General features: G+C 42.8%; 1 protein-coding gene across 1 annotated transcript in view; it reads right to left on the reverse strand.

Moving 5' to 3' along the window:
• arhgef39 (Rho guanine nucleotide exchange factor (GEF) 39) overlaps positions 1-22,447 on the reverse strand; it is a 72,318-nt gene that overhangs the window by 2,963 nt on the left and 46,908 nt on the right. Inside the window, exons 7-10 of the mRNA XM_085386437.1 lie at positions 20,593-20,721; positions 9,851-10,080; positions 4,223-4,311; positions 617-734 (exon numbers count right to left, since the gene is read on the reverse strand). Coding sequence (XP_085242563.1) covers positions 617-734; positions 4,223-4,311; positions 9,851-10,080; positions 20,593-20,721 — 566 coding nt within the window. The remainder of the gene's footprint in view (positions 1-616; positions 735-4,222; positions 4,312-9,850; positions 10,081-20,592; positions 20,722-22,447) is intronic.

Here is a 22,447-nt window from a genome sequence, read left to right on the forward strand (position 1 = left end):
GGCCAAACTTCATGTCCTAAATGCTGTCTACTACTCGTGGTAGCGTTGTCATTAAAGCCGATGTTTTATGACAGATTCATGCAGAACACCAGCTCATTCCCAAACATTTATACCATTTTTCTTGTGCCTGTTCGCGATGTGAGCTTCATCAACATTTCTGTCTGGTTGTCATAAATGTGTAAACTGTTGGTAAAATTCAGAAAAGATTTAAGACTCGTTCGTTTAGACTCAGCCCCGTCTGAGGCTGTATCTGACACGGCAGGAAGACTGCGAATCCAAGCTGGACACAAAAACCGTTAAGCACAGAGAGCAACAACAAAGACTTGATGCGAGGCTGTCTTGAGCCTGTGATGATAATGCTGTGGGGACCGGGACCAATCCACCAGTTGTGCTCTCAGTATACAAGCATGTTACCACTAAGTATCCACTGCTGGTCAACCACAGAAATTAAAATAATGGAGTTTAACTTTCTTCAAGTAACATTCATGGAAAGTAAAGACAGAACTACTATCTAAGGCCGAGCAGCAGAACACATGATCAATGCTCTGCCACCACAAAGATCAACAACGGTTAAAGTGACCTAAAAATCTGTTTGGTAGCTTAAAGACACACTCACCATGTTTCTCTTTCTGCTGGCGGCGTTGGCAGTGTTGTGGCGATCGGCGGCAGAGCGCAGAGGTCTGCGGCACAGCTCGTCTCTTTGATAGATCGCCGTCTGCTTAGAATTCTGCTTCCTGTACAAAACAAAACAGGCAGCAACTTACTAATTTAATTTTTTAATTGCACCATTTAATGGCATCCAGTAAACAGTTTACAACCAGTTTGACACTGTGGTCTTTTTTCCATGCAACACTCTGGTTCTGATGATTTGTCCCCCCTCACTAAGAAGCCCCTGGTTCAGTTCTGACTGTCCGACATGAAAAGGACCAGGTGAGAAAGTCTGTATCCAACACCGACTGACTATGTTTTCATTGTCCACCTGACGACATCCAGATAGAGCAAGTTTAGCCGTTCAAATAGCTGGGCTCACTGATCGCGCAGAAGAAAGTCGCGTCCATGGCGGAGATGCACACTCAAATAGGTCAACTTCCGCTTTTTTAAAGTGGTGCTTGTGGAAGTGAACTAATATTTCCATCTCGACCAAAATCCGCCTTTTCCAGACGTTGATCCTGCCGATTCTACTCTATGGATCAGAAACGTGGACATTGCTTAAAGCAGACCTCAACTAGCTCGAAGTTTTCCAGATGCGTTGCCTTCGGCAGATATTACGAGAATCACTTCGAGACCGCCTTCGATAGGAGGACATCTGACTGGAATTCAAAAACTCCGATTGCGATGGTTTGGCCATGTGTGTCGAATGGACGCGAGCCGACTACGACACCAACTTCTCTGGCATAAACGTCCCACACAGCGGAGAATCCAACGAATGGCGAAAAACATGGCTAAAACAGGTCGAAGGTAACATCAGAAATCGCAGAATAAATCTCGACAAGGCCAGGACAATCGCCAACGATCTCCACGCATGGAAACGAGTTGTGAAGGAAATTCAACAACCATTGGCACCCACTGCGGCGCATGGGCTTAGGAGCCGATCCAGGCCTAACGCCAGCTAGGAATCAAAGAAGAAGACAGAGTCCTGTGTCAGACGAAAGTGAAACGCTCGTTGTTTCAACAAATGTTTTGTTGTTTCTTCTTCTTATTTAACTCAGTAACACTGACGGAGTGCTGCAGGGTTCTCTCCTGGGGCCTACACTATTTATCTTCATGGCTTGGGACAAAATCTAAAAGCATCTCTCCATTATCACACAGATGACACGATTATTTACTGTGGTGCTCGTACAACTGACGTGGTTTTCCAACAGCTAGCTTTTGATTGCATGCAGTCACAGCTGGGTCAGCTCAACGTGATTTTAAATGCAGAAAAAAATAAAGGTCACGTTGGTCTCAAACAGGAAGAGGGTGTCGGCAGCACTTCCTTCTCTTTCTATTGAAACTGTGGCCTCATCCAGATATTCAGGTATTGTGATTGATGGTAAACTTTCCTTTAAGCCACACAGTGACTGAAGTTGGTCTTCTTTTTCTGAAATCAATCGTGTTCGTCTTTGAGGTGAATCCTGGATGTAATTAAATGAACGCTTCTGCTCATTCGCTCCATCGTCTGGATTCTGTTCATCACAGGACACCAAGATTTATTACCAACTGGAAACCATCACCACACCATTGTACCTTATATTCTCTGGCTGACTGGTCCTCATTGGTATCATTTTATCTGTAACTAGTGGTTTGCTGCCCTCTTACTCATCAGATTAACAGGTAACAATGACACATTACTAGCAGGTCTGAGCCAAAGGATTTAGCACTGGTAGTAATGTGCCGTTGTTTCCTGTATATGACAAAGAGCTGAAAACGACATAAATATTTTAGTCGTAGTCTTTGGTCTCAGAACGTTATCAGTTCATACAGAACTCTGAAAGAAGGCCGTCTCCTCTCAGCTGATTTCACTGCAAACTTTAAAATACGTAAAATGACCTTGTGAAATCATCACTGGGAACACGTGTTGTAAATATAAAAAACAGGATCAGTGGTTACTAAATATGCCTCAGACCACAAACATAATCAAGTTTCTTATAAAGCATGATCAGGAACACTGACATCCATCAGCATCGCTGCATGGACAAAGTCTCTGTTACACTGTCCCTCACGTTGCAGCACACACTCCAAACAGACGTTTCAGGGCCAACTTAGGCTCAAGTATCTCGCTTTAAAATGGCCTGTATTTATATAGCGCTTTACTAGTCCCTAAGGACCCCAAAGCGCTTTACATATCCAGTCATCCACACATTCACACCTAAAGTGTTCTAGGACACTTCAACATGTGAAGTGGAGGAGCCAGTGACCTTGCAATTAGTAGTAATGGTAGTAATTGAGTTCACCCTTGGGATGATGCATTATACATCCCTATGGGGCAAGCAAATCTTTCCAGTTGTGACATCAGCCTAAGGATTACGCACTTTGTCACAGTGTTTTAGGTTAAGCCTTCTAAGAAGCTACACAAATGTGACTGTGTGCTTGGTCAGGTTTCAGATACGTAGTGAGGACATTAACCTTGACTGCACGGTAGGTCAAAACTCTAAACTACTAACTATTTGTCATGGTTAGCATTAAGGGGCTAGGTGTGTAACAGCCATCAGGACAGCAAAACATGGTTTTGGTGTTTTATTAGCTGTTGATAAAAAGAAAAATTAGATACACACAAAAAAATCTTTTCTACAGCTACTAGTGATTAAAATCATGAAATCACAGCTAAGCAGTATGAGTGGAAATGTGGTGTTTTCCATCAGAAACAGAAAAAATGAAAATGAATTAATTAAAAATAAACACAAAACTAATGAAACTTAACAGCATTAAACACTTTTTTGGTCATCACTTAGAGCGATATCCAAAAGCCTCGGAGATGTCAGTCACGATACCCTGCAGTCTTTATTAAATCAATAATTCAGTTACGTACGGACAAGCACACACACCCTTCAGCCTTACACTGCTCCCCAGTGGTGTGAGTGCTGTTGACCCCTGGTCCTCTCAGCCGGTCCTCTCCTCCGTCTTCCCCCACAGCTAATTACACTGCCTGGAGTTTAGAGCTGACAGCCTGTCTAGGCCCCCATCTGCTGCCTGGTCTGAGCTCTTTGACAGCCTCCCCTCTCTCCTAACTGACAAAGTGATAAACTAATTAGCCTGGCTGGGCACACCGAGGTCAGGGCCCTCACCATATCCAGTGGCTCCACATAGCAGGGCTGACCCAAGTCCTCCTCCAGGGAGCTGGGGCCAGGTAGGCTGGGAGTAGAATTACTAAGGTCTGACTGATTAATGCCAAGACGCTGTCTGAGAGCCGGGCAGGCCTGAGGTACCAAAACAGCCTGTGTTAAAGACTCGTTCCACACCTGTACAATCAAATGTTATCTGCTCATTATATACCGAAGTGCAACTGTGCTAAGTTCCTCTGATAAACTGTGACTAGGAGCAGTTATGAAAACTACTCATATTTTTAAACAGACATTCAAAGGACAGACTGCAAGACTTTGTGTTAAATGTAAGAGCCGGGTTTCGCTTCACTCTAGAGCAGGGCTGTCATGGTTAACGTTACTTATATCAGGGTAACTTGCAGGTCCATGAGGTTTCTTGCAGGTCAGACGCACAAACAGAGCAGATATCTGTCACAGCTTACCTGATAGCTGAACTCAGGCTTTGGTACCAGTCGTTGAGGTTCTCCTGGTTGCTGGACATCAGTAGCAGATTGGCTCTGGGGAAGGTCAGCTGTGAAGAGATGAAACATGGTAAATGGACGGGTTCTTATATGGTGCTTTTCTCCTCTACACGAGCAATTGTACAACTCGCCTCACATAGGCACTTTCTTTCAGAGAGCAACGTGGGGTTAATGCTATGCAGACTGAACCAGACGGGGATCGAACCGCCAACCTGCCAATCAGCAGGTGACCTCCTCTACCTCGGTGGCTTTACTCTTTACAATACACCAACTACGAGCCTCAAATCCAACTATGATTTCAAAATCTGACTGGGAACCAGTTCAGATAAAACTAAATGGGAAGAAGGACGAACCGCTGCCCGTCACTGTGCTGTTGAGCAAGGCATGGGTTTACAGTAGCTGTTGGTCCTAATGTGCTGCCAGCTGGTTCTAATACTTGATGAAGACGAGCTGCATGTGATAAGAACTTCTTCTCAGTCAAGATGTAATAAGCTGTGCGGCCAATCAGAACCAGTTTACAGCAAAAAACCCTGAAATGTAAAACAATGGAACAATAACGCACTACAAGAAAAACTGTGCTGGTGTTTTTGGGAAACCTTCTTCGATTTCACCAACTTTATTAAAATCGATCATTAAAATCTTTTCTGGAACAAATCAGAGAGTGATGTCACTCCACAGCACTGTGTACAATCACAGCAGTTCTTGCATTACAGACTTGCTGCGGGCAGATGAACCATAAAAGCTGCACACTGGGCTGCAGTTGCACAATAAAAGCTATAGGGGTCAACACAAACCAGCTAAAACTGTCTCCAGATCAGCTCCACACAAAGAAAACTGCTGCTGCTTTTAAATCCTGACTGAGTATAAAATCCAGGCATCAATTAAACTAACAAAATCTAACAACCGATTTAGAGAACACTGCATTGTTCTGGACGGTGTCTTCATATCTCTTTTGGACTTCTCTGTTCTGACAGGACTTTATATGAGTCAGTTATCAGTTCTCTTGTTCACGTTACTCAGTCCAGCTTCAGGATGTACATGCTGAACAAATCTAAGCCCAAACAAAAGGTGCTTTCAGAGCAGCACAGTTACATCAGGAAAACTGCTTAAAGATCACAATTACACCTTAAAGAGCCTTTAACATTTATCTGCAGAGACTAGTAGCTTGTTGAGCTCTGATATATCCAACTTCAGCCAGTACGGAGGCGATTACAGCTCATCAGACAATGACGATAGTCTCTTATTAGACATTAAGACTTCAAACGCACCATCATCAAAAGCACCAAGTTCAGTGAAAGGGGCCGGACTAAGTGCTGCATGATATTAGGCACTCGCTGCTTAGGGAGGGGTGGTTGCTTCTGCACAAATAGATTCCACTTCTGTTGAGATGTCGTAATTAGGAATTTGTCAGGAAATCTGACCCTCTTAGGTAGAAATGACTTTGTATAATACAGCAGCGCCTCATCACTGCACATAATTTAGCTTGATTATTTATACATCAAAGAGAATCTGTCAGGGATGTGGGAAATATTCAAGTAATGAGAGGATATTAGCAGCAGGAAGGGAGCAGAGGCGAGAGGATACAGAAAGCCGACGTATTCAGAAGGAAAAGACACAAAACGAAGAGAAAAATGGACGTCGAGCCACAAATAAGACCCAACGGGGGAGGGGGCACTGGAAATTTTAATAAAACGTTTGAGGTTTTTTTGTTTTTTCCAATACTTAGCATATAGATTGCCATGACATTTACAGCTGTCAAATTTAATTTGACTTTAATACTTCATGGCCCCGTATAAGGAGGGCCGCGGTGTGCTGACAGTCTTTTTCCTCGAGTTCACGCAGGGATCAATAATGTGTCCTTATGAGGAATTACGCGTAACGCTATCGAGTATGCGCTTGGGCCTCCGTGGTATAAGAGGCTAATGAAATGCCATTTCTGCCATTAGATAACATGCAACGGGACGGTCACAGAGCGGCGACAGGCTGGAGGAAGACGTATTTACTGGAGGCCCAGAGGAGATGGATCTGTAGCTTAATCTGATCCAGCAACTGAGGTAACAGCAGGCGCCCATCACTGCACTCCTCAGTCCTTAAAACACACACGCACTCCCTGTAACACAGCTGTGAGTGTAATCTCTCCATCAGTTTCCTTTCATCAGTCTGTTGAAGGATGATTTTCATTCTCAGGGCTTTTAACTGAAGCCTGGCCTGGTCACGACAATCCGTCACACAGCCGTCACGTCACTGCAACTCTGCTCTGTGTGCATATTTGATCATTTCCACTGCACACTTTCACAAAATATAAAAAACGACAAGTAACGAGCATTAAAGTAGTATTTAGAAAAAATGCTGTTTTCTTTCTAGACGTCACTGAATCAGGATTTCTGAGAAGACGAATGAACTGGCTCAACGTCCTCAAACAACACATCCAAATATAAGGCTTCATACTGCCGACTAACTGAGCGCTGCTGTGTACTTGTACACAGTCTGGTTAGTCGGGATGGAACTGAGAACTGGTTCCCAGTAGGCCATCAAGTTGGAATCGTTAGCCTGCTCGCCTTAGCCTATCAGTTTAGCTCATTGATTCCAGCTGCACTTGTGCTGATTTCAGTTTGTTTGCTGGAAGAAAATAGTCACGCAGTCTAAAATATGGCAGCGTGAATATGGACCAAACTTTCATTTTTATTGCACACACAACGAACACACAACGAACACAACTTCAGTGCTTTGCACAAACCGAGAATCCAGAGTGATGTTGAAGCTGAATGCAGACCTCCAACAGTGAAACAGGCGAGCAGTCAGGCTGCAGCCTCCCTGTCCACCTGTTCTTATTGCTCAAGTAGCATCACTGTGGCATCACTTTAAAGCCTCTGTGTGCGGTCGGCTTTGTGTTCACAGCTAAAGACTGAGAAAAAGATCACGCGTGTCCTCATTAGGACACGGATTCTGTAGCCTACAGGTTCAGATTGTTCTAAAGCTGCAGGCTTCACTGAAAAGCTGAACTGTTACATAAAAACTGTAATTATTAGACAACGTATTTTAGGTAAAAGTAGTGTAACTCATTACTTTCTACTGCATTACTTTTAAGAAAAGGTTTCTCTGTAAAAACAGCTCCAACGTGCACAAACGTAACCAGTTACTGTGTGTCCTGCTATGCTGGTGACTCTCAGAGAGGAGCCAATGAGAACGCAGCGAGAATCAATACGTGATATTGATCAGAATCACCCGACTGGTTATTTTCCTCTTTATTTTTCATTGGATCGTGTTTATGATATAAACTCGTTTGCCAGACCTCTTGGATGTAAAATAAGTGTTTATTAATCATTTTAAAACGTAAACGTTTATTAATAAAAGTAAATGCATTTTTTAACCAACCTATGAAAATGTCCATGATGATCCACGTGATAAATGAAGCATGAAAGGTGCGGACATATCTCACAGTTAATCATCTGTACAGACTTTTTGCCCGTCTTGTTGTGTTTGACGGATGTTTTCCCATTTTTAACATTTGATACACTCAGTTTAAAACCTGATGGCCTGTTGGCTGAGCCCCGACAACAGCTCCAATTACTCTATAAACAAATGAAACCTGAGATGCCCGCACCTTTACTGATACGATCAGAATACTTTATTGATCCCCAGGGGAAATGATTTTTCATAAAAGTCACTTATTAATAAGTAGCTGAAAAAGAACATGTGCAAGAAGGGTGTAGCTGTTGCAGTAAACAGTGTGTTAGGTGGATGATCACATGATAACAGATAACAAAGGTAACCAAAGAGGATCCCCCCCCATAAAGAAGTAAACTGGTTATCTTTTTTGTCTGGCTCAGGAGTGTCAAACTCATTTTCCACCGTGGGAAACAAACAGCCCGCTGGACCACTGATGCTTTCTGTGCAGATGAAGTCACACACTGATGATGAAGAAACAGCTGCTGTGACAAAGAGAGAATCTGTCTGCACGACTCTTTGGACGTGAGAAATAAAAGTGTAAAATGACAGAAAGTTACAGGTTTTTTAAACTGTAGTTGAAACTGTATTTAGTTTATTTTATGTAATTTTCAGTACTAAACTGGACACTTGAGTCTCTTTCAAGAAGGTGATTTTTTGTTCATTTTGCTTCTACTGTGGAGAACACATGAGGTCTGTACAGATGTGGAACTTTTTGTCCTCCGCGGTGGAAAATGGCTAAAACTAAAACGTGTATCACGGGTTTATCCAGCTCCTACTTTTATACATTCTGCACTCATCCTTTCAGTCTCCAGTATCATTGAAATGCAGCCAGACGCTGCTCGTTTGAGGTTTGCATTTAAATCCGGCTCGGCGTCTCTCTGCGTACCTGGCCCGTACCACTGCACCTGCTGTCTTTGGAACATCTGACCCCTTTCCTTCTTTGACATAATGGTACGATCCCAGTCTGCGATTGGCCGCGTGGCGTGACCATTAAAATAAAGTCCCACAGGGCTGAAGGTTTGACTTCCACGTACCGACGGCCCATTAATAACTGCTGTGTGAAATCATCTCGCGGCCGGATATAACTGTATCCACATCCAGCCCGTGGACTTACGTTTGACGTCCCCGGTCGGGTTTTATTGGTTTCTATGTTGTAGATCTATCAGCCAACTGTATGCTACCAGTTCTGTGACAAATGAGCTTTACTGACAGAAAACATGCAAAAATGCTTCTGACAAGCTGAGCAGACAGCAGTGGACAGCACCATCATCAGACGTGGCTGCTCTGGATCACAGGGAAGCACATTAGCAGCACTGCATAAAGAGCTCTTTGAGCCAGAGCCTATCAGCTGAAATGAATATTGATACCATGCAGCACTGGCACTAAACACTCGCTGCATAAACGCTTTGGTTCCTTGCTCAATGACGCGCAACTCCTTGCTTTGAATGTTTCATGACAGCAGCTACATCATTTAGACACAATTTGTCAGCAAGCAGCTGTACAGAGACCTGCACGATGGATGGACCGAGCAGAGAAACACATTCAAAGTTCAACTTTTAGGCCACTTCAACAAGGATTAGAGGTGATTAGGGAGGAGAGGAGCACAGGTCTCCTCCAACACGCAGGACTAAATGACATTTAACGGAGCGAGGCTTGAAAACATTCAGCAAACTTCTTATTTTTACACGTTATACCACTCATCATCGAGGAACTTTAAGTAAGACAAATCAAAGCTACATACGTCAAAAGTGGAAATTAAATAATGCTCCGCTAAAGAGTCACTCATGTGTACCCTGAAATCAGTGAACAGATGTCTCCCCACCTGCCCAAGAAAACCTTGTTAAAAACTAGTGATTTGAAAAATGGGGACTGTATCTGTAATATGTGATATATTATAATATATCTGTAACACCTGAACAGGTAAGGTTGTAGTTTTTGTTAAAAGCCTTGAATTAAAGCTGAAAGCCTGAACTTCAATCTCATCTTAATTGTAATAATGTAAACAGGCAACATTAAAAACGTTGTGTCGTTTTCCATAATCCTTACAGCTCTAACTGCAAGAAGATACCGTTCATACAACCGTTGAGGCTGAGCCCTCTCTGCTGGTTTTTCAGGGACTAGTAGCTGGCAGACACTTACAGTGAGCAGGCCTCCCTGGCTCCGTGTGTGGCCAAACACCTTTTCTACGGTGCAGTCCTGCAGTGGATAGGCATGCTCGGCAGTAAACTTCTGTCCACTGGTGGAATGCAGGGAGCTGCAACGCTTGACCTGTAGCAGCATGTCGGAGAACAGGAAGAACATCTTAGGCTTGGCCTCTGCACCCTTTGGTGGGACCACCTTCAGCCAGCCCTCGCAGATGTACCACCTCCCTGTGACAGGAGCAAGAACAAACAGAAAACAATATTATACACATATATACATCCATCATTAGATACTCAATATGCATTTAGTCCAGACGTGGACACTGGACAGCCTGCAGGTCACATTTGGCCCTTTGGTTGTCCATGACCAGTTTGCACGGGGTCAATGCGAACTTTAAACATAAACATGTATTCATTAACGGAGCCATAAGAGGGCCACATGCCAGCATACTCTTAGTGCAGGTCTCAAGGCTGGATAAATTGGGAGGGTTACATCACATTCATCCAGAATGAGTGGATCTGTCAGGCCCTGGGTGCTGTTGGCCAGCAGGGTGCTGAAACTTGTTACCGCTGGCCAAAGACAAAGAAAGAGGCAGGGGGAAAGGTGTGTCAGGAGGCGGCAGGAGAGAAGAAAGGCAGGAGTGTGGAGGTGCGAGTAGGGACTTTAAAGCCTGCCTACAAGACGGAGAGAAAGAAGGCAGATATATGTGCATGCAGGAGACTACATGGAAGCGAGGTGGATTCAAGCTGTTCCAGCATGGTGCAGAGAGCACGTGTAGGGTTAATCTTAAAAGAACAGTATGCAAATAGTCAGGATCACTTTGAAGGTGGAAATCAAAGCTGATTTTGAATGTTGTCAGTGTATGTGGCTCTCAGGCTGGCTGTCAGAGTAGCAGACTTCAGTGGACATGTAGATAAAGGGAACAGAGGTGATAATCAGGTGTTGGGTGGCCACGGTGCTAAGGAGAGAAATGCAGGACAAGGACATGGATTACATGGTAATGGATTTTTGAAAAGGATGGAAATACTTGTGGTCAAGACATTTTAAGAAGCGGGAAGAACATAGGTGACATATAACAGCAAAGGGAGGTGCACAAAGGTGGATTATATCTTATGCAGAAAGGCCAAACTGAGAGAGATATAAGACTAGAAAGTGGTGGCAGGTAGACAGCACCGGACGTTTTTAGGATGACTGCAGAAATCAAGACGAGGAAGTGAAGGCGGAGTCGAGGATTAAATGGCAAAAGCTCAAGGAGCAGTTGAGACAGCCGGGTTCAACGTGGGGCGAGATTACATCAGGGATCTACTCTGGGTCTGTTTGCAGTGGCGATGCACGGATTGGCAGATGAGGTCAGGCAGGAGTCTTAGTGGCCTATGACAACTGCAGATGAGACTGTAGGGAGCAGACTGAAGAGCGCCTGAAGATGTGTGTCAGGCGTCGTGTGGAGGCGAGGAAGAAGGAACCCAAACGCAGGACTCGCAGGTAGGTGCAGATTTATTATGAGGAGTGGATGAACAGAACAAAGGGAGAAAATGGCTGGCTGGCTGGACAACTGACTGGAAGGCTGAATGGCTGGCTGGCTGAACGCAGGCGGAAACGACAACAGAACATCACATGAACATCAACATCAATGACACGACAGAGGACTGGTGAAACCGAGGAACTTAAATACACAGGTTGAATGATGACAATGATTGGAAACAGGTGAGTACAGGGCTGAACATAATCTGACTAATGACACGGGAGACAAGCTGACACGGGAAAAGACAGGAAGTGAGAACATTAATGTGGCGAACCAAACTGAACATGAACAAACTGAAATCACTGGGTCAACGACCCAGGAACCCTGACAATGTGGAGGTTTGCTCTGAAGAGAAGAGGAATGAAAGTCAGAAGCAGCAAGACAGAATATGTGTGTGAACGGGGAGACGGGTTTAACAACAGGCATGCAAGAACAGAGGCAGAGAAACTAGACCAGTTTAAACACCTGGGTCAACCAGCTAAAGAGATGGACAGCGCACAAGAAATCTGAATCGCCATTATGAACTAAACATGCAGCGAAATACACAAAGCTGACCAACGCAGACCGAGAACAGACATCTGAACCTTTGCTTACCAATGTACTTACCACCCAGCGATGACGTCAAAACCAACTTTGTGATTTCACATAAAATAACAAAAACCAATAAACTATTCTTAAAAACTCTCCATCAGAGGCTAATTTGGTGGCCTTTGCCATTCTAATATACACTAAGGTGTTACAATCATGGGCGTCCAAATCTGTAATGGAAAAACATGTTGGACGGGAGGGGCGGGGCTATGTGCTCGGCCCCAACCAGTCGCAGTAGATGGCCCCGCCCCTCCCTGAGCCTGGTTCTGCCGGAGGTTTCTTCCTGTTAAAACTGAGTTTTTCCTTCCCACTGTCGCCAAAGTGCTTGCTCACACAATCACAGAGTTTTTGCATTTCAAACTCTATTGCAGTAGTGTAGTGGTAGTGTTACTGAGATGTTGGCACTATTTGGATTCACAAATATTCTCAGGGGTGAATGAGTCCACATACAGATCCTCTCTCGTGTCATCCTCTTTATTTCCACCTCAGACACTGAACCTGTAATAAACTCAAAGGTAAAGCACACTAGATTTCTTCCTAAAAACCAAATAAACTGAAAAGCTGCTGATGAAGAAGTTAAACTACAAGCAAGACAGCAAAAACACTTTCAGACTTCTCACATCCACATTTAGTTTCCAATTGTTTTTCAGAATGTTGATTATATCCTGATAAAACACTGAAAATAGTAAAAATAAATGTTTTTACGGAGTCTTTTTCACAGCTTCATTGGCTCATTGTGTTACCAGGAGGAGTTTATTAGTATTTATTGGTGCAGCTGTTCATAACAGGCCCAGTTTCTCATATGGCCACTTGGAAAAATAATTGCCCACTAGGGCTGGGCCATATTATACCGTTCACGGTAATACCGGTATAATGTTAGGCAACGATAGGAAAATGAAATATCGCCATAGAATATGAGTAAAACGCGCATGCGCAGTGCCTTTGTTTTCATACGCACATGGCCGATTGTTGAGTGAAACAGATGAACCAGAACTGGTTTGTAAAAATAGTGCAAGTTCAGTGATGTGGAACTGGTTTGGTGTTTGTCCGTCAGATACACGACAAAGCACATTTCTTTGCAGAACATGCAAGCGGCCGTCGGACTAAGATGCCCTTAAATCTGGGAGTAATCTGGGTCCTAAACTCTGTATGTTTCAGGTCAAACAACACTGCAGCATCACTGAGAGTTAAAAACTGTCTAAATTCTTTGATCTTTAATAAAACGATCAGCATTGCTGCTTTACCAGGTGTAACTATGAAGTTTAACTTCCAGGCATCCATGAAAACAAAATTTATTACATTTAACGGAATTAGAAGTTAGCAGGAAGCTAGCGGAAGTTAGCTCGCTAGTTTCGCTAGTTACCTAAGCATGATATAGCATGTTCTGACTGAGAGATTTCTGAAAAAATTCAAACGTACAGCTCTGCTATCACTTCCAACATAAATGAAGACAGGAAACTAAACAGCAGTGACGTTTGTAGGGTTACTGAAGTTGGGCTAGCTGGTATATAATGATGTGCTACGTGATCGCTAGCGACACAGCTATGTTAGCATAACATAAACAGTGAAGCTGGAGGACGAACACTAACACTTTTCCACTTATAAAAGTTAACGTGAAGGTTCCTGATAGTTAGAGACAAATGCAATCGCATGGCAGGATGCTGTAAACGGACCAAACTTCAGTCAGGAGAACAACTGAGATAATCCATCCACAATACGAGGTTAGTCATTAATATACTGCAACAACATGGGAATAGAGCAGCTGCAGAGAATTCAACATTAATGAATCAATGGTACAGAAGTGGAGGAAGCAAGAAGAATGAGTTTAATAAAGTTTGATTTATCTGACTGCTTTGTTTCGCTTAATGTGCCTTATAATCCCGTGCACCTTATGGTCCGAAAAATACGTACTGCACACTGCAGTTTAATGTTGCAAAGCACCTCTTTTTAACTTCAGTGGATATTATACATGGTTATGCTCAGGATATGTCAGCCCATTTCTACTGGAAATGCCTTTTGGTTAAACTTTCAGCAAGGAATTTGCATTTGCACTGTTACATTTTTATAAAGCTTTAATGTACATAAAAACCAGCTTCTTGTTTAAATGAAAATAAATGGAAGGTTGTCTTTTTGCGCTAGTAATGTTGTGGAGTTGTATTTTGTCTCGCATCAATTATATCGTCTGTTATATCGTTATCGCAAATTTTCAAATATATATCGTGATAAATATTTTTGGCCATATCGCCCTGCTCTATTGCCCACCACTGGTTTTACTCTGTGACATCCATTAAAACTGCTCTGACTACTTTTAATAATAAAAATAATAATAAATACTAATTTGTCAAACATTTAGTGATCTTTGAACACTGTGAAGTTATCCCCATTTCGATTCAATTGCATGTATATAGTGCCAATCACAACAACCGTCACCTGAGGCCTCAAACTCTGTGCAGCACATCAATTTCATGCTATTGGAACCATGTTAAACTGCATTGTCCCTCTTAAGTAGATAACTGAAATTGAAATTCAAGGCACTTTATATTGTAGTGTAAAGACCCCATAATCTTAGAAAGAAAACTACAACAATATTTTGCCTTCTACAACGAGAAGAAGTAATTTCTAGTATTTCGGTGTGGTCGCTGAGGAAAACTCATCTCTTTCACTGTGATTGGCAGCAGGATGCTGATAGCTAATAAGCAAGCAGGGCTGACATTTGGATATATAAGATTAAAATTTATCCTGAGTCCAGGGCGTTTTTGTAATTGCCCGAGCAAATAGCCTGTGATTGCAGTGAGCCCAAGTGGCCGAAGCTGTGCCTCTGGGGCTCGGAGAGGACATTTTCAGCTACAGACAAGTCCAGTGAGATTAAGTGGCTGGGCCGAGTGGGGATCAAATTGCTTTTAAAATGCCTCTCAAACAGAAAAACAGTCAAGACACATGCTATGACACTTTGTGGTGTTGTGTGAAGCCCGGAGATTAAATCTAATTTAAATAAAATCTTATACATAACATAACTGAAAACAATAGAATCATTTTAATAAGTTTAACAAAGAAAATCAGCAGAATTATTACAAACGGAAACAGCTGATTACAAAAACAATAACTGACTTTAGCAGCATTCACTCAGAAAACAATGTAAGAAAAAAGAAGAAAGAGCAAAGAAGGACAAGGACAAACGTGCTCTGGAGGGAAAAATAAAAACCCACATATCAAACCAGCCCAGGTCTTTCTCCCAAAATATTTGTTCTAGTGCAAATAATCCCTTTAATGTGTATCAGCAAAATAGACTCATTCTCCGCCTCAGATCTCTAAAATAAATGAACTCACAGATGCTGGACTCTTTCTCCATGTGGTAAAGTGGACGGTACAGGTCTATTTTCCAGCAGCCATAAGCAGAGAATTGGCAGGGTTCGGCATTTTGGGGCTGGGGTTTGTTGTTTTTGGTTTTCCTTCTTTGTCCCTTATGATCATCAATCATAATCATTCGCGGGTCAATCTGCCAGGCTGGCTTGACATTCTCGCCCCACCTTGGGGTGGAGTCTTCCTGGCAGTTGTCCTTCCCGCACCTGTTCTAACGCGTCTTTTCCACAAGCAGCCACTTGGCCCAGCTTGGCTCGACCTGACTTTTAGTGTTCAAAGTATTATTGTAGGATCTGAAAACATAAAGCACTGAGGTGACAGTTGTTGTGACTTGGCGCTATATTAAAAAATTGAATTGAAGAAGTTGACCTGTTTCACGTACAGGGAGTGCAGAATTATTAGGCAAATGAGTATTTTGTCCACATCATCCTCTTCATGCATGTTGTCTTACTCCAAGCTGTATAGGCTCGAAAGCCTACTACCAATTAAGCATATTAGGTGATGTGCATCTCTGTAATGAGAAGGGGTGTGGTCTAATGACATCAACACCCTATATCAGGTGTGCATAATTATTAGGCAACGTCCTTTCCTTTGGCAAAATGGGTCAAAAGAAGGACTTGACAGGCTCAGAAAAGTCAAAAATAGTGAGATATCTTGCAGAGGGATGCAGCAGTCTCAAAATTGCAAAGCTTCTGAAGCGTGATCATCGAACAATCAAGCGTTTCATTCAAAATAGTCAACAGGGTCGCAAGAAGCGTGTGGAAAAACCAAGGCGCAAAATAACTGCCCGTGAACTGAGAAAAGTCAAGCGTGCAGCTGCCAAGATGCCACTTGCCACCAGTTTGGCCATATTTCAGAGCTGCAACATCACTGGAGTGCCCAAAAGCACAAGGTGTGCAATACTCAGAGACATGGCCAAGGTAAGAAAGGCTGAAAGACGACCACCACTGAACAAGACACACAAGCTGAAACGTCAAGACTGGGCCAAGAAATATCTCAAGACTGGTTTTTCTAAGGTTTTATGGACTGATGAAATGAGAGTGAGTCTTGATGGGCCAGATGGATGGGCCCGTGGCTGGATTGGTAAAGGGCAGAGAGCTCCAGTCCCACTCAGACGCCAGCAAGGTGGAGGTGGAGTACTGGTTTGGGCTGGTATCATCAAAGATGAGCTTGTGGGGCCTTTTCGGGTTGAGGATGGAGTCGAGCTCAACTCCCAGTCCTACTGCCAGTTTCTGGAAGACACCTTCTTCAAGCAGTGGTACAGGAAGAAGTCTGCATCCTTCAAGAAAAACATGATTTTCATGCAGGACAATGCTCCATCACACGCGTCCAAGTACTCCACAGCGTGGCTGGCAAGAAAGGCTATAAAAGAAGAAAAACTAATGACATGGCCTCCTTGTTCACCTGATCTGAACCCCATTGAGAACCTGTGGTCCATCATCAAATGTGAGATTTAAAGGAGGGAAAACAGTACACCTCTCTGAACAGTGTCTGGGAGGCTGTGGTTGCTGCTGCACGCAATGTTGATGGTGAACAGATCAAAACACTGACAGAATCCATGGATGGCAGGCTTTTGAGTGTCCTTGCAAAGAAAGGTGGCTATATTGGTCGCTGATTTGTTTTTGAATGTCAGAAATGTATATTTGTGAATGTGGAGATGTTATATTGGTTTCACTGGTAAAAATAAATAATTGAAATGGGTATATATTTGTTTTTGTTAAGTTGCCTAATAATTATGCACAGTAATAGTCACCTGCACACACAGATATCCCCCTAAAATAGCTAAAACTAAAAACAAACTAAAAACTACTTCCACAAACATTCAGCTTTGATATTAATGAGTTTTTTGGGTTCATTGAGAACATGGTTGTTGTTCAATAATAACATTATTCCTCAAAAATACAACTTGCCTAATAATTCTGCACTCCCTGTAAAATTAGAACTGGTCATGAGATTATTCTTTTTGCCATTTCGTAGTCACACCCTGTTATGAAGCTTTTAGCACAACTTAGTAAATGCATAACATGTCAGTGTTCTTGCTTAGGCAGTCATGTGTAACCAGTGTCCCTCATGCTGAAACTGTATCCTGTAGGGTCGGGCGATGTGTAAAAATCAGATTAACTGCAGAGCCCTATTCTGAGGAGGACACTGGGAATCATTACTTATACGTAAGACAATATTGAGTTCAGCTTAGGGCTGCTCGATTATGGCAAAAATGATAATCACGATTATTTTCACTGAAATTGAGATCACGATTATTTGACGATATTTATTTAACCCTTTAAGACCTACTATAGAACCAAGTCCACCAGAGCTTATATTATTTTTATTTATTTTTTTTACATGCTGTAGTGCCATTTGTGGGAGCATTTCAAGTTGCTATACATCAATACAACTGTTATAGCCCATATTTTAATAATATGTATGCATTAAGTCCATAGTAATTACATAAATTGCAAAAAAGTGCAATAAACTACAAAAAAATTGAAAATCGCTTTTGTTTTGTTTACATATATTTCTACTTGGAGAAGTTTAAGAGGTTTATCCCTCAAAACTTTAAATACAATAAAATTGCAAAAAATAGTTTCCCACCACAGGAAATTTATTTTGAGTGTCTTCATAGTTTTATTTTGGAGATACAGCAATTTTTATATACTGCAGGAAAAACAAAAAACAATCCTATGATGCAAATTTGCAAAGAAAACAGCAGGTGCATCATTTCACTGTGGGAAGTGTTACGAACAGCTGATCGGATCGGCAAAGCGTGTTTCTGGAATATTATGTTTTTGTTCCTGCAAGCGCTTTTTATGCAGTTTTTGCAAAGCTATATGTGGAACGAAACCGTGACCGAGGACAAGCTGATGGCATCAGATGTAAGTACAACTCCTCCGGTTTCATATGCAAAACAAATTATTGCGCTAGCTTACACGGTTCAGGTTCTACAGGGATTTAAAAATAGTTACGCAAAACGGAGCATGCTGCTCTGACCGGCTTTAAAGGGTTAACAATGACTTTAAAAAAATAATATAAAATAGTGTGCAACACCACTGAAGTTTTTTTTTTTTTTTTAAACTCTTTTCAACCAACGGCAGTCACTCTCCTCTCCAAATAACTTCTGCTTAGCTTTCCGAGCTTCCCTCGGGTCCTCTTAATCAGCGGTCTCCAACCTTTTTTGCGCCACGGACCGGTTTATGCCCGACAATATTTTCACGGACCGGCCTTTAAGGTGTCGCGGATAAATGAGGGAGGGGCTAATAATCGGCTCAGTCATTTTTAATGATCGTTGAAAGCCCAGATCGTAATCGTGATTAAAATTCGATTAATTGAGCAGCCCTACGTAATAGCTGTTATACTGAACTCAATATAAAAGAAATGTATGATTTTTGCACTTTAAAGACAATTCAGTACAGAATAACTTTTCTACTTTCTATTTATTGAAGCTTGTATTAATCATAATGTAATGTGATTAGAAAAAACAGACAGAGAAATGGTAGATGATGCATAAGGAAACTTGTGTGAAACTATCAATAACATAAAGGACACAAGGGGAGAATCCATGTGAAGCACGATATAAAATGTGAGACATCTTTGTTTTAAAATAAAGGAACAGACAGGCAGACATAAAGCTGTGGCCTCCCAGGGAAAGAGGCTGCTGCCTGCTGCACTGATGTCCCATTGATTCAGGCTTTGTGGCGCACAAACACCCCCCCCCCCCCCATCTCCTACAGAGCTACTTAATATGTTTGAGGGGCTCCAATGCTTCTCATCTGCCAAAGGCAGCTTTTCTTTTACCCACATTAGAGGTGGCATTGGTGGGGAGGAAGGAGAATGAGTCGGTGTGGGGTTGCGGGGTGAGGTGGTACTCCTGCAGCTCTGAAGTCTGCCTGGTGGGACCAGAGCTTTATTGGCTGGAAAGGAAGCTGACAGCAGAGTTTTGAGGGCCTGAGAACTTGGATGAGAGAAAGCTTTTGAAACTAATGCCCACATCGGCATTAGAAAGAAGAGCTGCTATTCAGCCGCCACTTCCAGCCCGTACAACACAAACAGCCACACATACTCACGGAAAACACGCCTTCATATCCAAGCACACAAACACAGACTCAGGACATCATGCATACATGTATTTCCTCAAATCCAGCACACACTCCCAGACAACACATTTTGGCTTCCTTTTTAACTTCGAGTCCACGAGATGACTGGTCGTGGGGGACAGTGGCAGCAGCGACATCCAGGACAAATACCAGCAGGGCATGGAGTGGCTGGAAGCACAGGGCTGTGGGGAAATAACAGAACAGAACCTGATGGTTCACTAATTATTATTGATATGATGTGTAGCATACACTATACTGATTATTTGCTTTAATCCAAAGAGTTTAATATGCCGGCCCACAGCTTCAAATCTTCTGTGAAGGTTGACCATTATTCCAGAAGCACTTGTGAGGTCAGAAACTGATGAAGGAGGCTGTGGGAAAGGACTCCGGCTGGTCAAGATCTTCCACACCAAGCTCAGGAAGGGGCCATCCTTAAAATTGTTCCCACAAAGTTGGGAGCATGAAATGGTCCAAAATGTCTTTGCTCCAGCATTATGAGTTCCTGTCACTGGAACTAAGGGGCCTCAGACTAAAATCCCACCTCCACCATCCTGGGCACAGTGCAGGCAGCACCATTCCCCTGACAACTGCTAAACCAAGACTCATCCATCGGATCGCCGGGCAAAGAAACACCGTCACAGAGACCACATCTCCACTTCCACTTCCAGTGGCAGCGTGCCACCACACACGACACTTTGCATTGTGGTTAGTGAAACTTGGATGCAGCTGCTCAGCCATGGAAACCAAGAGGTCACATGGAGTTTGGAGGTCTGTAGTGACTGACTTTATTGAAACTTAGTGACCTCTACTCAATGTGCCGCAGCCTTCTCTGACGCTGTGATCTTACACGGCCTCCCACTTTGTGGCCGAGTTGCCGTCTTTCCCAGTTTTCCACAAACAGCTGTAGAATATTTAGTAATGAGGAAATCTCACGATTGGACTTGTTGCACACTTCTAAATAAGGCTCTGCTATTTATGAATTTTGAACAGTACGGATGAGTTTCTTCTTAATGACCTCACTTCCCCTTTAGTTTATGTGTGCTGGTCTGGTTTTCCTCTCTCCCCCAGTGTGTCCCAGAAGGCATAGATGCATGCATGCAACAGATGCAGCAACAGAGAAGATGTATAGAGGTAGTTCTTGAAGGAGATCAAAGGAATATTTAATGAGAGGATCTAACCTGGAGCCAACACCTTCATCTTTCTCCCTTTCAGCAGTTTCTGCACACGGCAAAGCTCCAAGTGGTTCTCATGGTGCCGGGTATTGTCGTCAATACGCTGGGACACCTCACACACGACAGTCACTGCTCCTAAAACACAAACAGTTTTTTCAGTGTAACTGCTTTATATGATATGTCTGGCTAAAAGAAGTAAAAACAAAGTCACAGCGTATTATTTTGTAGCGCATGTCTCATGGTCTGAAATATAAATCTAAAGACTGACAAAGAACAGCAAAAACATTCATTGGTATATTTGCAAATATTACAATGATGGTTGTAAAGCACAGTGACGAATAAAAGCTATTAGTGTGAAAATGACTGCAGCACAATGTTTTTTATTACAGTGTTTTAAAAAGATGGAAGTCTTAGTGGCAGGTGCACCAGAGTGACCATTTTGGCTCATAAAGCACAATAATAATTATAATAATAATATGATGATGAAGTATGGTGATTTGTGGGGTTCCTCACAGAAAATAATAAGTAAAAGGGAACTCCTACTGAACATCTCATTTCGTGTGAGCCTGTTCGAATATGAATTTTGTCAGAAATGTGCACATCCAAGATTTTGACTATTAACAGCTATGTTCAGTACTGTAACACTTTAAAACATACTGCTGGCTGTTAATAAATACACATATATAATACACCTATAAAAATGTAAGTATTTCCCAGTCATAACACCTGACCTGCATACTCCAAAAAAAAGAAATCAACTGAAAAAAACAGACATGTTCAAATTTAACACTATGAGTTCATAAAGCAATGCTTACTTTCATTTTGACAGTCCAGACTTGAGAATTTGCACGAGTAGATTTTGTTAGAATTGCCACAGTTGTTGGGAAAATATGAACAGGTAGAGATGGAGGCTCATTGCTGCTGAAGTTCAGGCTGTGGCTGCTGGGCCGGGTTCAGCACTCAGCTTTAACATTCTTGGCTAGCTTAGTGTTAGCAGGCTGTCTGTGCAGATACTTGCAACGAGCCAAAGGTTTGCTTGCAGTATAATGCAGTTGTTTCTATCCTGATGCAGCTTCCAGTGTAACATTGCGCTCTTATCCATTTGTGCAATGAAAATAAAAGCATGTCCACGTCCAGGTTCTAGATTGCATGACTATTTTACTGCTCTGGCACACAAACTGAAATCAGCTGATTGTAGTTCAAGTGGAATCAATAAGATGAATCAATGGGCAAACAGGCTAACAATTCCAAAGAATTGAACCACCCAGTATAACTCCACTCTTGGCGGTCAGCTCTCCAAGTCAAGTTACTTTTTTGTTGTTGTACCGAGTTAAATGGTAAATGGTCTGTATTTGTAAAGCGCTTTACTTGGTCCCTAAGGACCCCAAAGCGCTTTAATAATAATGGATAATAATAATAATGGATACTTTATTGATCCCCATGGGGAAATTACTTGTTTTTCTCTGCATTTGACCCATTCACTCAGTGAAGCAGTGGGCAGCCCACTAAGCAGGCGCCCGGGGAGCAGTGTGTAGGGACGGTACCTTGCTCAGGGGTACCTCAGGGTAGCCGTTAAGTGGATTCGAACCGCCGACCTTCCGATCATGGGGGTCCACCCATTCACACACACATTCACACACTGGTGATGGCAGCTACATTGTAGCCACAGCCGCCCTGGGGCGCACTGACAGAGGCGAGGCTGCCGGACACTGGCGCCACCGGGCCCTCTGACCACCACCAGTAGGCAACGGGCGAAGTGTCTTGCCCAAGGACACAACGACCAACACTGTTGGAGCCGGGGCTCGAACCGGCAACCTTCCGATTACAAGGCAAACTGCCAACCCTTGTATAGTGTTAAGAC

The sequence above is a fragment of the Rhamphochromis longiceps genome, linkage group LG17 (genome assembly GCF_057381845.1).
Source record: "Rhamphochromis longiceps isolate RC_006_pf linkage group LG17, R_longiceps_female_GT1.1, whole genome shotgun sequence".
Taxonomy (NCBI): Eukaryota; Metazoa; Chordata; class Actinopteri; order Cichliformes; family Cichlidae; genus Rhamphochromis; species Rhamphochromis longiceps.